This window comes from Leucoraja erinacea, chromosome 4, assembly GCF_028641065.1.
Source record: "Leucoraja erinacea ecotype New England chromosome 4, Leri_hhj_1, whole genome shotgun sequence".
Taxonomy (NCBI): domain Eukaryota; kingdom Metazoa; phylum Chordata; class Chondrichthyes; order Rajiformes; family Rajidae; genus Leucoraja; species Leucoraja erinaceus.
This window is the reverse complement of record NC_073380.1, coordinates 32,265,571-32,278,690: the sequence shown is the minus strand read 5'-3', so window position 1 is coordinate 32,278,690 and position 13,120 is coordinate 32,265,571. Positions and strand designations below refer to the sequence as shown.

Here is a 13,120-nt window from a genome sequence, read left to right as displayed (position 1 = left end):
TCACAAAAATATGCAGCCTAACAATCAGAAAGTTAACAGAGAGCATGATAACAGGGTTGGAAAACAAGGGGAGTAAAAATGTACAATGTAGTCGCGGCCTCATTATGGTCTTCACAAATTTTTCAACGTATTGAAAAATTAGCGGCGACCAGAATGAAGCTGGCCATGGAGCGAGAATTCTCGTGCCGTAGGCGGGTCGCCAGGAGGTCCTAGTGGGTCGCCAGGAAGTCAAAGGTTCTCGTAGGTTGTGCTGACCGGTGAATTTTATTGGCTCATTGGGGAAAAAAAACGTAAGCAGTAGTTTTCAGAACCAAGGATAACCGACCAGTAATATTAATTTCCGCCGAGCTTCACAACCGTGTATATCTGGCTTTTTAAAAGTTGTCTCCAGTCCTTATCCCCCCCCCCTTTTAAAGGACTTACGTGATCCTTCCCATACACGGTGCTTTGACCGTCTTAATTACAGCGCCAACCTTCCTGTTCACCGCGGTTGTGTGTCTGTATCACATTGGCTTTGCACCGTGTGAATTTCACTCAGACAGCGCTCCTCCCCGCATGCCCTGTCCACACCTGCATATCGGGCTGGTGAAGGAGTGTGTGTGTGTGTGCGTGTGTGATCTCCTTTAGGCTTTGCCCCTTTCACCTTAAACATATGCCCTCTAGCTTTTGACATGCCGGGGCAAAAGGTTACTATGCACGACTCATAATTTTAGGTGCCTCTATTAGGTCTTCCCTCAGCCGCCAATGCTCCAGGGGAAACACTACAAATTTGTCCAATCTCCCCTCAAAGCTAATAGCCCATAATCCAGGGGGCATCCTGGTAAACCTATTGACCACAGAAGCTTAAATTAACCAGGTATATTAAAAACCATAGCCACAAGGGTGAGCCCAGAAATGATATATCGACACATTTAGTCTGAACCAACGTCGACTTGCATAGCTGTTCCTGACCTCCCACCAAATTAGAATGATGGAAATCCCCAAGGTGCAACATTTTGGGAGTACCACCTTCCATGAAATGCAGCACTTAGAAATGGGAAAGTGACAACCATCATCTCAAGTGGAAGTAGATATGAGTAACATATGCTGGTCTTGCCAGGGGCAAGCACATTTTATGTGCAAATCAAATATCAAGGCAGATAGGAGAGAGGTAAAATAATGTCAATGCAATGGCAGAGATTACCATGCATTTATCCTACAAGTTCAATTGCATTAAATATAATGTAAAAGGAGACTTTAATATTTTGCTGATAATATTGTACACGTGTATGATTTATTTCCTGTGGCAGTGTACAGAATCATGATGGAAGTAAAGGGAAGATTACAGGGAAGCGGATGAAGTGATCCATACAAAATTGAACTCCTGCCCTTTTTATTAGTCAAACATTGGACTTTTAACATTTCCCTTACCTATATTTGTACAAAAATGTCCATGTAAATCTGTTCTACAGGCATTAGTGCCATGGTAGCAATTTTACTTACGTCGACACTGTTGAGACATTTCCATATAAATATACCAATTTATGATGGAGAAAGTTAATGTGTGTACACTTTTGAAAAACCACTCAGCTTCTTATATATGCAGATACATATACACATACACAAACACAAACACTACAATAGTACCTCCAAGAATCGTTCTTCCCACCCAGATGAAGGGATCCAAAGGTTAGAAGAGTTTGTGAAGGTCTATAAGAAAATTAAAAAAAGTAGGTAGTACAATATCAAGCATCCAATATATTTGTAGCCGCATTATTTTCCCAAAAGTTCTTTTCTACAGTGGAAAATTTCAGGTTCTTATACATTTTAACAAGACACCTTTATGTCAATCAATTGACACATTCATATTGATGTACAAGCTTGACAATAACACAACTACAAAACAACCACCAAATATTAAGCTTTAAAACATCAACCACACAACAGAAACAAAGCTTTAACTAGTTGGATGATACATTCACATGAAATCTCTCTCAAGAGTTCTGCTGATTGGCCTTTGCAATGTCATGCTTTACCTGCAGTGTTTTTTTTTTTGCTGAAATCACACTTATAAGATGCACTCTTTAAATATAATTCGGAAGTATATTGCCCAAGCATCTAACAATCAATATTTAATAATTAATAATAATGAGATATAACCCTCTATGTTAACTAATGGTTACTAAATAACCATATAACCTATAATCTTTATTATTATAAAAACTCTGACCTTGGATGTTTACTTGTGTGTTTGCTTGCTTGAACTTTTTCTTTGATTCACATCTCCTCGAAAACCCGACGCAGTAACAGTGAAATGTTTACATATTCCAGTAGAGATTTACCTCATGATTCCAAAAATTTCCCATATCCGAACATTTGATTCATTATTTCCCGAGTTTTCTTACTAAAATTGTTCATGTCACCAATCTGACATATTTTTTAAAATCTAACTTGCTGAAGCGAGCTGAATAACATCACAATGCCTCTGCTCCTCACACAAGCTGCGCATAATTTTCAACGCGCAGCCCCACTGTTTGCCACGAGCTGCGAGATATGTGGCCCAACCGCCCTCCCCCCCCACCAACAGGGCTCTGCATTGAAGCCACAACAGATCAACGGTGGATGCGATCTCGCTGGCCCTCCACTCCACTATGGACCACTTGGACAACAAAAACTCATATGTCAGGCTGTTATTCATTGATTACAGCTCGGCATTTAATACTATCATCCCCTCCAAGCTGGTTACCAAACTCGCAGAACTGGGTCTCTGCGCATCCCTCTGCAATTGGATCCTCGACTTCCTCATCCACAGACCACAGTCTGTTCGTATTGGTGGAAATGTGTCAGACTCGATAACAATCAGCACGGGAGCACCCCAAGGCTGCGTGCTCAGCCCCCTGCTGTACTCACTCTATACTCATGACTGCGTAGCCGGTCATAGTGCGAACTCCATCATCAAATTCGCTGACGACACCACTGTTGTGGGACGTATCACTGATGGGGATGAGTCCGAGTATAGAAGAGAGATTGAGCAACTGTCCATATGGTGCCAGCACAATAACCTGGCCCTCAACACCAGCAAAACCAAGGAACTGATTGTGGACTTTGGAAGGAGTGAGATGGGGACCCACAGTCCCGTTTATATCAACGGGTCAATGGTTGAAAGGGTCAAGAGCTTCCAATTCCTGGGCGTGCACATCTCTGAAGATCTTTCCTGGTTCAAGAACACTGATGCAATTATCAAGAAAACACATCAGCGCCTCTACTTCCTGAGAAGATTACGGAGAGTCGGTTTGTCAAAGAGGACTCTCTCCAACTTCTACAGGTGCATAGTAGAGAGCATGCTGACCGGTTGCATCGCGTCTTGGTTCGGCAACTTGAGCGCCCTGGAGAGGAAGAGACTACAAAAAGTAGTAAACACTGCCCAGTCCATCATCGGCTCTGTCCTTCCTTCCTTCCATCAAGGGGATTTATCGCAGTCGCTGTCTCAAAAGGCTGGCAGTATTATCAAAGACCCACACCATCCTGGCCACACACTCATCTCCCTGTTACCTTCAGGTAGAACGTACAGGAGCCTGAAGACTGTAACGACCAGGTTCAGGAATAGCTACTTCCCCACAGTCATCAGGCTATTATCTCTGCCCCCCTCCCTCTCCAGTGAGTGGTAAATATTGGGACTTATGGGCGAGTGGTGGAGTATTGCGTTCGGGAACCAGCCCTCCCCTGTGACGCCGCACCACCCCCCCCCCCCCCATCCTTCAATTTCTGCTCCTTCTAGCAGCGCCTGCACAGTTGGGGGTTAAGCGTGAGTGGATAGGGCAGGAGATGGGGTAAAAGGAGCGAATGAATAATATTAATATAATATCAAGGGGAGGGAGTTAGTGTGCATGGGGGATGATGCGTGTGTGTGCGCGCGTGGGGGATGGTGTGTGTGTGTGTGTGTGTGTGTGTGTGTGTGGGATGGTGTGCGTGTGGGTGGGATGGTGTGCGTGTGGGTGGGATGGTGTGCGTGTGGGTGGGATGGTGTGCGTGTGTGTGTGTGGGATGGTGTGCGTGTGTGGGGTTGAGGAGACGGGACCCAACTTTTTAAAATGTGATTAAAAAATATGCCAAGATAACATTACTGCCATACTTTGGCCCTGTTGGAGCTATGGTGTTTAACTCTAATCCTAATCTCCTACCTTCAGCTTCATCTATTAACATTAATTCCCGTCATTTGTACTTAACTGTTTCATTGAATGAAACAATGATCTACTGAGGCAACACGAGACATCTAGGAATTCTTTTTGTTCTAATTGCATAAACATGCCCTCGACTCCTCGATCTTCCTAGTTGGCAGAAGTGGTGGGGCATTCTACCCCACCATACAAATTCCCTTCCAATCAATACCTCCACCAGATCAATCATTATCACCTTATACATTATGGCACGTAATTCAAATATATCCAATCCATCAACACCCACCCCCCTACTAATCTCATAATTTATCATTTGCTTTTCACCCAGATTTCCAAGGATAGGATGCCCGAAGGTTGCCACATGAAGATTGACCATCATAGAATGTCTTGTAGATAGACACAAAATGCTGGAGTAACTTAGCGGGTCAGGCAGCATCTCTGTAGAAAAGGATAGGTGACATTTCAGGTTGAGACTCTTTATCAGTCTGATTCGGTGTTCTCAACGTGAAACATCACCTATTCCTTTTCTCGAGAGCTGCTGACTGGACCCACTGAGTTACTCCAGCATTTTGTGTCTATCTTCAGGATAATCCAGCATCTGCAGTTCCTTCTTATATAGAATGTCTTGTGTTTTGATTAGATAGGACTTGCAACAAAGTCAACATTTTATTGTCATTGCAGTTGTTTAGATATTTTGGTTCAATAACACATTTCCTTGGCAAACTTCACCGAATTAAAATAAAAGCATGACAGGTACACAACACAGTGGGCTTAATACACCTGGATTTTCAAAAGGACTTTGTTGAAGGTACCAAGGCGTGTGACATCTGGGGAAAAGGGTCTGAAGAAGGGTCTCGATCCGAAACGTCACCTATTCCTTCGCTCAATAGATGCTGCCTCACCTGCTAAATTTCTCCAGCATTTTAATCTACCTTCGATTTTCCAGCATCTGCAGTTCTTTCTTAAACATGTGTTACAGGGAGAATGTGCAAATTCCACACGCTTCATTATGGTAAGATAAAAACAATTTCAAATAAAAATCTGAACAAAACACAATTTTTAATTAATGGCTAATATGTAGCAAAGATTAGAGGCTAGAATACTATTTTGGCACAGATCAGAGATTAACATTCTAGAAAACTAGATCTTTGGAAAGGGTGGGAAATGGGGGAAAAAATGAACTAAACAAAGAGGAAAAACAGAGGGGAATAGAAAAAGTTGAAAAGGAATAAGAAGCTGACAAAATTTGTACTGTTACCACAAATCACAGTGTATTTGTTGTTTAGTAGTGTTGTTGCATAATGCAGTTGTTGATAAGGATCAGAAAATAATAATTTAAAAAATCAGAAAGCACCCAGAGCACTCTGTATAGATCATAAAGGAGAAAATAGGGCTTCATTTTCAATTCTCATTCAATTGACAGTCAAGCTTTATAAAGCATTGCCGTGAAGTAAATTAAGAGATTTGGTAGTACAGGTATTTAGGAAAATAAAAATAAATTTGATAGTTTTGTGACAAATGAAAGGTCATGAAATCGGGCATTAAACTCTTTGAATGACTGAAAATGTTATTTTTCCTTCAATAAGAGAACACCTCAAGTAGAATTACTGGACTGCATTAGGAGTTTTTTGACCACTGGCATGAATCTACAGCTGACATTAGAGGAAGAAAAAAAGTCAAAGGATTTAGTCAGGTACACAGTACGATTTTCTTTTCAGAGAAATTCTAAATTGTGCTCTGCGTATAATAGATGTGCAGTGCTGCTCAGCCAACGATTGACAAATTGGGAGTATAAAGATGGAGTTAAAGGGGAAGCGAGTACAGGGAAGTTACAAAAGGCCCCCTAATTAATCGGAATGAAAGTTCGAGAACGGATTAGAGTGTAAGGTCAGGGCCAATTGTGGGCAGTGCGAGAGGGGAGGTGAATACCAAATTTAAAGTGGTGTACATGAATGCGCGAAGTATAGGAAATAAAGTGGACGAGCTGGAGGCTCAGTTAGAAATTGGCAAGTATGATGTTGTGGGAATTAGAGACATGGCTGCAGGCTGGGAACTAAATATTTAACGATATACCTCCTATCGAAAAGACAGACAGGTGGGCAGAGGGAGTGGGGTAGCTCTGTTGGTGAGGAATGAAATTCAGTCCCTTGCAAGGGGTGGCATTGAAACAGGAGATGTGGTGTCAGTATGGATAGAACTAAGGAATTGTAAGGGCAAAAATACTCTAATGGGACTTATCTACAGGTCCCCAAACAGTAGCCTGGATATAGGGTGCAAGTTGAGTCAAGAGTTAAAATTGGCATGTCGTAAAGGTAATGCTACGGTTGTTATCGGAGATTTCAACAGATTATTATCTAAATGGTGTCAAGTTGGGAAAAGGGGAACTACAACGGGATCTGGGGGTCCTTGTTCATCAGTCAATAAAAGTAAGCATGCAGGTACAGCAGGCAGTGAAGAAAGCGAATGGCATGTCGGCCTTCATAACAAGAGTTGAGTATAGGAGCAAAGAGGTCCTTCTGCAGTTGTACAGGGCCCTAGTGAGACCACACATGGAGTATTGCGTGCAGTTTTGGTCCTCTAATTTGAGGAAAGACATTCTTGTTATTGAGGGAGTGCTGCGTAGGTTTACAAGGCATGGCGGGACTGTCATATGCTGAGAGAATGGAGTGGCTGGGCTTGTATACTCTGGAAGAATTTAGAAGGATGAGAGGGTATCTTATTGAAACATATAAGATTAAGGGTTTTGAAACTCTAGAGGCACGAAACATGTTCCCAATGTTGGGGGAGTCCATAACCAGGAGCCACAGTTTAAGAATAAGGGGTGCCATTTAAAATGGAGATGAGGAAACAATTTTTCACACAGAGAGTTGTGAGTCTGTGGAATTCTCTGTCTCACAGGGCAGTGGAGACCAGTTTTCTGGATACTTTCAAGAGAAAGTTAGATCGGGCTCTTAAAGATAGCAGAGTCAGGGGATATGGGGAGAAGGCAGGAATGGGATACTGATTAGGGATGATCAGCCATGATCACATCGAATGGTCCACTCCTGCACCTATTGTCTATTGAGACTTAACACATCTTACTGAGCAAAGTAAAAAGCATAAATTATAATTAGCTGTTAATCACTGTGCAGAAATAACTAGTGGGGACAAATTAATAGGAACATGTAATACATTTAAAGCATAAAAATAATAATCCTTCAAAATCAAAAAAATGTAGTATACTCTGAGGTAATAAAAAAATAAACCAATTGGCATAGTGAAATGTGTGGTCGCCATACAGACATCCCCACACAGCAGGATCAAAGTATCCCACTGTGAGGGAAGGCTCCAAAATTCAGTCATCCTCCTCTGTTGTACTCCGGTGGTCGGGGGGCACCTGAACCCCCTGCTGTCGCCGCTACGGGCGACCCGATGTTCAGGCCCACTCGCTGGGGTGTTGGAAGTCCTGCGTCAGGACTGGAGAACATCCTTAGCGGCTTGGACCTCCGAATCGGCCACTTCTTACCGGAGTCCGTGGCTCCCAAAGTCCACAGGTCGCGCTGGGCGGAGATTCAAAGCTGGCTGCCCTCGGCAAAGGGCCCCAGGACTCCACGATGTTGAAGTTAGCACCGCCCGCGCTGGAAGCAAAGCTCCGATGTTAAAGCAGCAGGCGCAACACTCCAGAGCTTCAACAGCGATCCAGGTAAGCAATTGCCTGCTCCGCGATGTATCCAGCGCTGCACTTCCGCTGTTGAAGCTCTGGTCTGGGTCCCCGGCAGGACCCGGCCGCTCCAATACAAGTGGTAGACCGCGAGGCCCTGGGGGGGGGGGGGGCGAGGATGCGACTCGGAGAATAGTCACGTCCTCGCCAGGAAGTGACTGGGAAACAGTTTCCCCCTTGCCCTACCCCCCCTCCCCCACGTAGAAAAACTAAAGAAATCTCCAAAACAAACTTTTTAAAACTGACTAATTTTTTTAAAAAAGACAGAAAGACAGAGGCTGCCATCAATGCAGCACCCCTAATAGCAAAACTACACATACCTCTGAAATGAAAGAGAATTAAAGAACATGTTGAAAGTTAAAACATCATGAATACCGAGCATGCTAATATTCTATTTGATTCGAGTTTTGAGAGCCAAAAGTACACACAGATTAGGTACCAAGTATTTGGAAAGCAAGCTTGCACAAGTTCTGCTATCAATGATTCAATTAAATATTTCAAAAGCAGCAAGGAAGCAGTTCATGGCTATTTCACAACAAAAGCATGGAGGCTTTGAGATAGGTATGTCAATGTCAAGGAGCATGAAGGGTCAGCTAAGAATTTGACACAGGTCCTTTGTACAAACTCCATTAAAACAACAATCAGGAGCCAAATAATAATCAGTCTCAGGTTTTTAATGCAGATGCCAGCCAATGAGCAAGGTTGGTTTTTTCCTACAAATCTGTAAAGGCCCTGTCCCACGATGCAAATTTACCCAAGAGCTCTCCCGAGTTTAAAAAAAAATCAAACTCGTGGTAAGTACGTAGAATGCACGTAGCGGGTATGTCGGAGCTCGTGGATGTCTTGTAGCGGCTCGTGCTCGGGGAAATGCGGAAACTCGTGAAATTGTTTCAACAGTGTGAAAAATTGGCAAGAGTAAAAAAATACTTTTATGTAGAATGCCAAATATCTTCTCACAGCTGCATTTCTAACAAACTCATGACGTGTCTCTCAGCTTGCCAAAGTGATGACATCCAAAGCCAGGCCTGCAAGAACCATTGCTGGAGTTGGGTCAAAGTCATGTGCCCCATCTCTTATTGAAAGTTGCCTGTCATGCTGTATGGGGAAGGCTTCTTGGCAGCACAAGGACCTACACAGGCATAGGAAGCACTCAAATATGATGATTTTGCTTGAGAATTTGTTTGAAATATTAGTACAGGTGCACAACCTTTTAACCAAAAGCCTTGGGACCAGACACTTTTCGTAATTCGGAATTTTTCGGCTTTCGGATTGGAAGGTTTTTAGCGTAGATTTTAACGGCTGGCTCAGTGGTACAGTGCTCGGCTCATATCCGCAAGATCACGAATTTGCGCCTCGATCCCGGCAGTTACTCGATCGCGAGTTTGAGTCTTCAATGTAGTTTTTTCTTGCAGAATAGGAGAGAATAGGGAGGGTTAGGCTGGGATCATTCTCTGCGAGATAATCTTAGTGTGGGAGACAAGTATAGGAGAGGTGTACTGACTGTGTGGGCAGAACTTTGGAAGTGATTGCCCACCATTCTCAAAAGCCGCTGTGTCTCCCTGTCCCTCCAACGCCAGAGGAATCCGCTCCCCGATGGGCCGCTACGGCGACAAATGGCAGTTGGCCCACAGCCCGAGCTGCGCCACCCCAAGAACAAGACATACCTTGCACACCATCAGCTTCTGCCCCTACGGGGAGCGTGTCCCGTTGGTCCTGGCGTCTCCGGCCACCCCCCTGGACAAGAGCTGAGACTGTGAACTGTACCGCTCTTGCCCCCTCCCTCTGCAACTGCAAACAACTCCACTCTCCTGCTCACCTGCAAGGGCGGTACAGTTCCCAGTCTCAGCTCCTGTACAGGTGGGCGGCCGGAGACGTCACAGCCCGAGCTGCGCCCCCTCATCTGCAACCCCAAGAACAAGACGCACCTTGCACACCATCAGCTTCTGTCCCTACGGGGAGCGTGTTCCTCTGGAGTTGGAACGGGGCTGGGCTGCTGCTGGCTGTGGGTCTCTGGGATCTCCGTGCTTGCAGTGGGCCTGGGGGTCGGTGTCCCGTTGGTCCTGACGTCTCCGGTGACTGGCATTGTATGCTGGCATCGCCGACGTGAAGACAGTGCAAAGCCCCCGCGCCGGTGCAATGGGCGGGGAACTGGAGAGGGGAGGGATCACACACATGGCCGGGAAGCAGAGGGGTGTAGGTGGGGTGAAACTGAAGGGAGCGACAATCTGCTGCTGCCTGCCAGCTGAGTTAAAACGTTCCCACGCAAGACTCACGATACACTGTATGTATCATGCAGTATGTATGTGCCGTCAGGGAATTAAGCAACCACTTAAAGATATTATTAGAGGCGAGGTTTGTGGAACAGTGGAATTTGAAGATAATAACCCAAGAGATTCACAGATAATCCAGCAGTGAAGGTGGTGCTCAAATAGGCTTTATTGCCCTTTCATTGTTATCAGCTAAACGATGAGCAAAATCTATGGCCTCAACATGACAATTTTGTGTAGCATACAGCTCACCACCATCTTAACATCCACTCTGTTAAGTAGTGTACACCCATTGCTACAGCGGCTCAGGTAACAGAAACTTGCTCTTTTAGAATTTAGAAGTGCGAAATAAAAAGTGAGACAGAATAAAAATTTGCTTTTACAGAATTTACGAGATTGAACAAAACGAAACAAAATGCAACAGGAACTACAAATGTTGTCGATGGATGGAGTTACAGAAAATCATGATATGAGTGGTTTTCTGAGAATGCAACCTTTTTTAACGTGTGAGTGTGCTATACTTAAAGTCCAGGCAGCAGGAACATCCATCCAGCACACCAAATTCCCATATTCCAAAAAGCAATTGGCTTTCAGTGTGCACTTTGCAAAGTCAAAGTCCATTTTAGTCTTCACATGCACCCGAAGGTGCGGTGAAATGAATTTGCCAGCAGCGATACACTTAAAAAGAACACACAATACACAATAGAATTTAACAAACATCCACCACAGCAATTTAGTTTTTTTGTTTTGTTTTTTTTAAATCAAAAAATGTATTCAATTATTAAAAAATATTACACTACAATAAAACAAACCAGAACCCACCACCATAATACAATACAAACAAAAATATCCTTAATAAACTACTATACAACTATGTTTTAATCTTTATTGAGGATGCATTCAACATCCTGCAAAGCCCAGTGGTCCCGGAACTCCCCCAGGGTGCCCGTGGACAGGGCATATTCCCTTTCTAACCCCACCCGGGCATGGACGCAACCCCGGAAAAGGGGCAGGCAGCCAGCTCGGGTAAAACCCTCCACCGCCTGGCACCGTGACTCGCAGAATCTTTATTGAAGATGCAATACCGTGACTCCAGGCCCAGGAGCAACCTAACCAGGACATCTTCACCCCTACCCTCTCCCCTACGCACAGGGTGTCCAAAGATGAGGATGGTGGGTGTGAAGTGCAGCCAGAAGGCAAGGAGCAGCCCCTTTAGTTATTCAAACAGTGGCTGCAGCCTCACGCACTCCACATACACGTGGTACACACTCTTCCAGCCCGCAAAAGTGGCAGGGGGCTGGCGAGTCTGTGAACCGCGAGAGAAACAGGTTGCAGGGAACTACTCAGTGCAATACCCTCCACCCCAGGTCCCCACAGCATTTTTCACTGTGGTGGAAGGCAACAAAGTTCAGTCCGTCCTCCTTTGTTCATCCATGGTCGGGACCATAAACGCTCCGCAATCACCGCTATGGATGGCCCGATGTACACGCCTCTCGTCGGGATGATCAAACCTCCTACATCGGGATGGTCAAATACACTCCACGACTTGGAGTGCCAAAATCGTCACTTTTCTACCGGAGACTTCAGGATGCTATAGACCGCAGGCCGGCGGTTGGAGCTCTTCTCTGGCGATCCCGGCAAGGGATCCCAGGGTAAGTCCACACCACACCCGGGGCTAGAAGCTCTGCAGACCACAGCCCCATGATGCCAAAGTCACCAGGTCAGTGATCGGAGCACTCCTGTCTGGCGTCCCCCAGCAAGGGTTCGCCCGCTCCGCAATGGAAAAATCCAATGGAAAAATTCAGCCTGCTGCTGAAGCTCTTGGTCGACTCTGGGAAAGGCCGCTCCAATCCATGCTGTTAGGCCGCGAGGGAGGCGATATGGAAAAAGTCGCCTCTCCGTCGAGGAGGTGACCAAATGCAGTTCCCCCCTTCCCCCCCCCCCCCCCCCCCCTCAACACGAGACACACCAAGAGACACCTAAACTAACATTTAGACACACCAAAAAAAACAAAAGTCGAAATAATGAACACGATGCTGGCAGAGCAGCCGATTCGCAGCGCCACCACCATCTCCCCGCACACATACATTGACACATCATTACCAGTTCTCTCATCACCAGTAGCCTCTTTTGCATTGAATTGCAGGTGTGTGCAGCAGACTCTTTTGCATTGAATTGCAGGTGTGTGCAGCAGCCCGTGTGCCCCTGCAGAATGTTGGTAAAACTACAAGTAGGATATTCAACATTGGCCCACAGGTTCTGCTGCCTATGGTCACACACCAATGCATAGAGTATGAGGAATAGCATAGCCATGGTGTGGTACGTCATAGGTAACTATTAATTGTAAACCACACTCCACCCTAGCATGTTAACACTTGCAAAGTCAGGAAGCTGAACATTGTGAGAGGTTAAAATTATGACACAAGTCAGAGTATTAAGCTCGAAATGATTGAGCTGGCAACAAATGACATCAGAATCTGCCTGTACTATGTATTTCCGGTAATATCAAGTACATATGGACTTCAACCTTCAATATAGTGACAGTGGACACAAATGCATTTTGTAGGCAAAGACAGAACTAACTAATCATCAAATACCATGTAGGGAACAAAATGTTATGGCTAAAACAAAATCCCAGTTGCAATTGAAGCTGTAAACAAGTTTTGCATTGCCACACCCTAAGTTTCAAAATACGACAAAGGGGCATACTTTGGCAGATAAAATGTCCTTGTTGCTCATACACTGAACAGAACCACAAATTCATGCTTACATTTCATTTAAATCAAATGTTTAAATTTTTTTAATCTAAAGATATTATTGGAGGTGAGGTTTGTGGTACTGTAGAATTTGATGATGTTCTATTCACAATTATACCATTGAAATTCTTCAGCATTGCAGATACCTAGAAAACTCATAATGGAAATATATTTTTTATGACTCATCGACATTCTGTTCTTTTATTATTCTAAACAGGGCTATTCAACATATTCTAAGTA

At 44.5% G+C, this 13,120-nt stretch overlaps 1 protein-coding gene across 4 annotated transcripts in view; it reads right to left on the bottom strand.

Moving 5' to 3' along the window:
* The window catches only part of pde7a (phosphodiesterase 7A), a 101,476-nt gene that overhangs the window by 69,554 nt on the left and 18,802 nt on the right, over positions 1-13,120 (bottom strand). For 3 of the 4 annotated variants that reach the window (XM_055633971.1, XM_055633970.1, XM_055633975.1), the window contains one exon: positions 1,627-1,689. The exons of the other annotated variant lie outside the window; for it this stretch is intronic. In XM_055633971.1, coding sequence (XP_055489946.1) covers positions 1,627-1,689 — 63 coding nt within the window. The remainder of the gene's footprint in view (positions 1-1,626; positions 1,690-13,120) is intronic. 4 annotated transcript variants of the gene reach the window in all.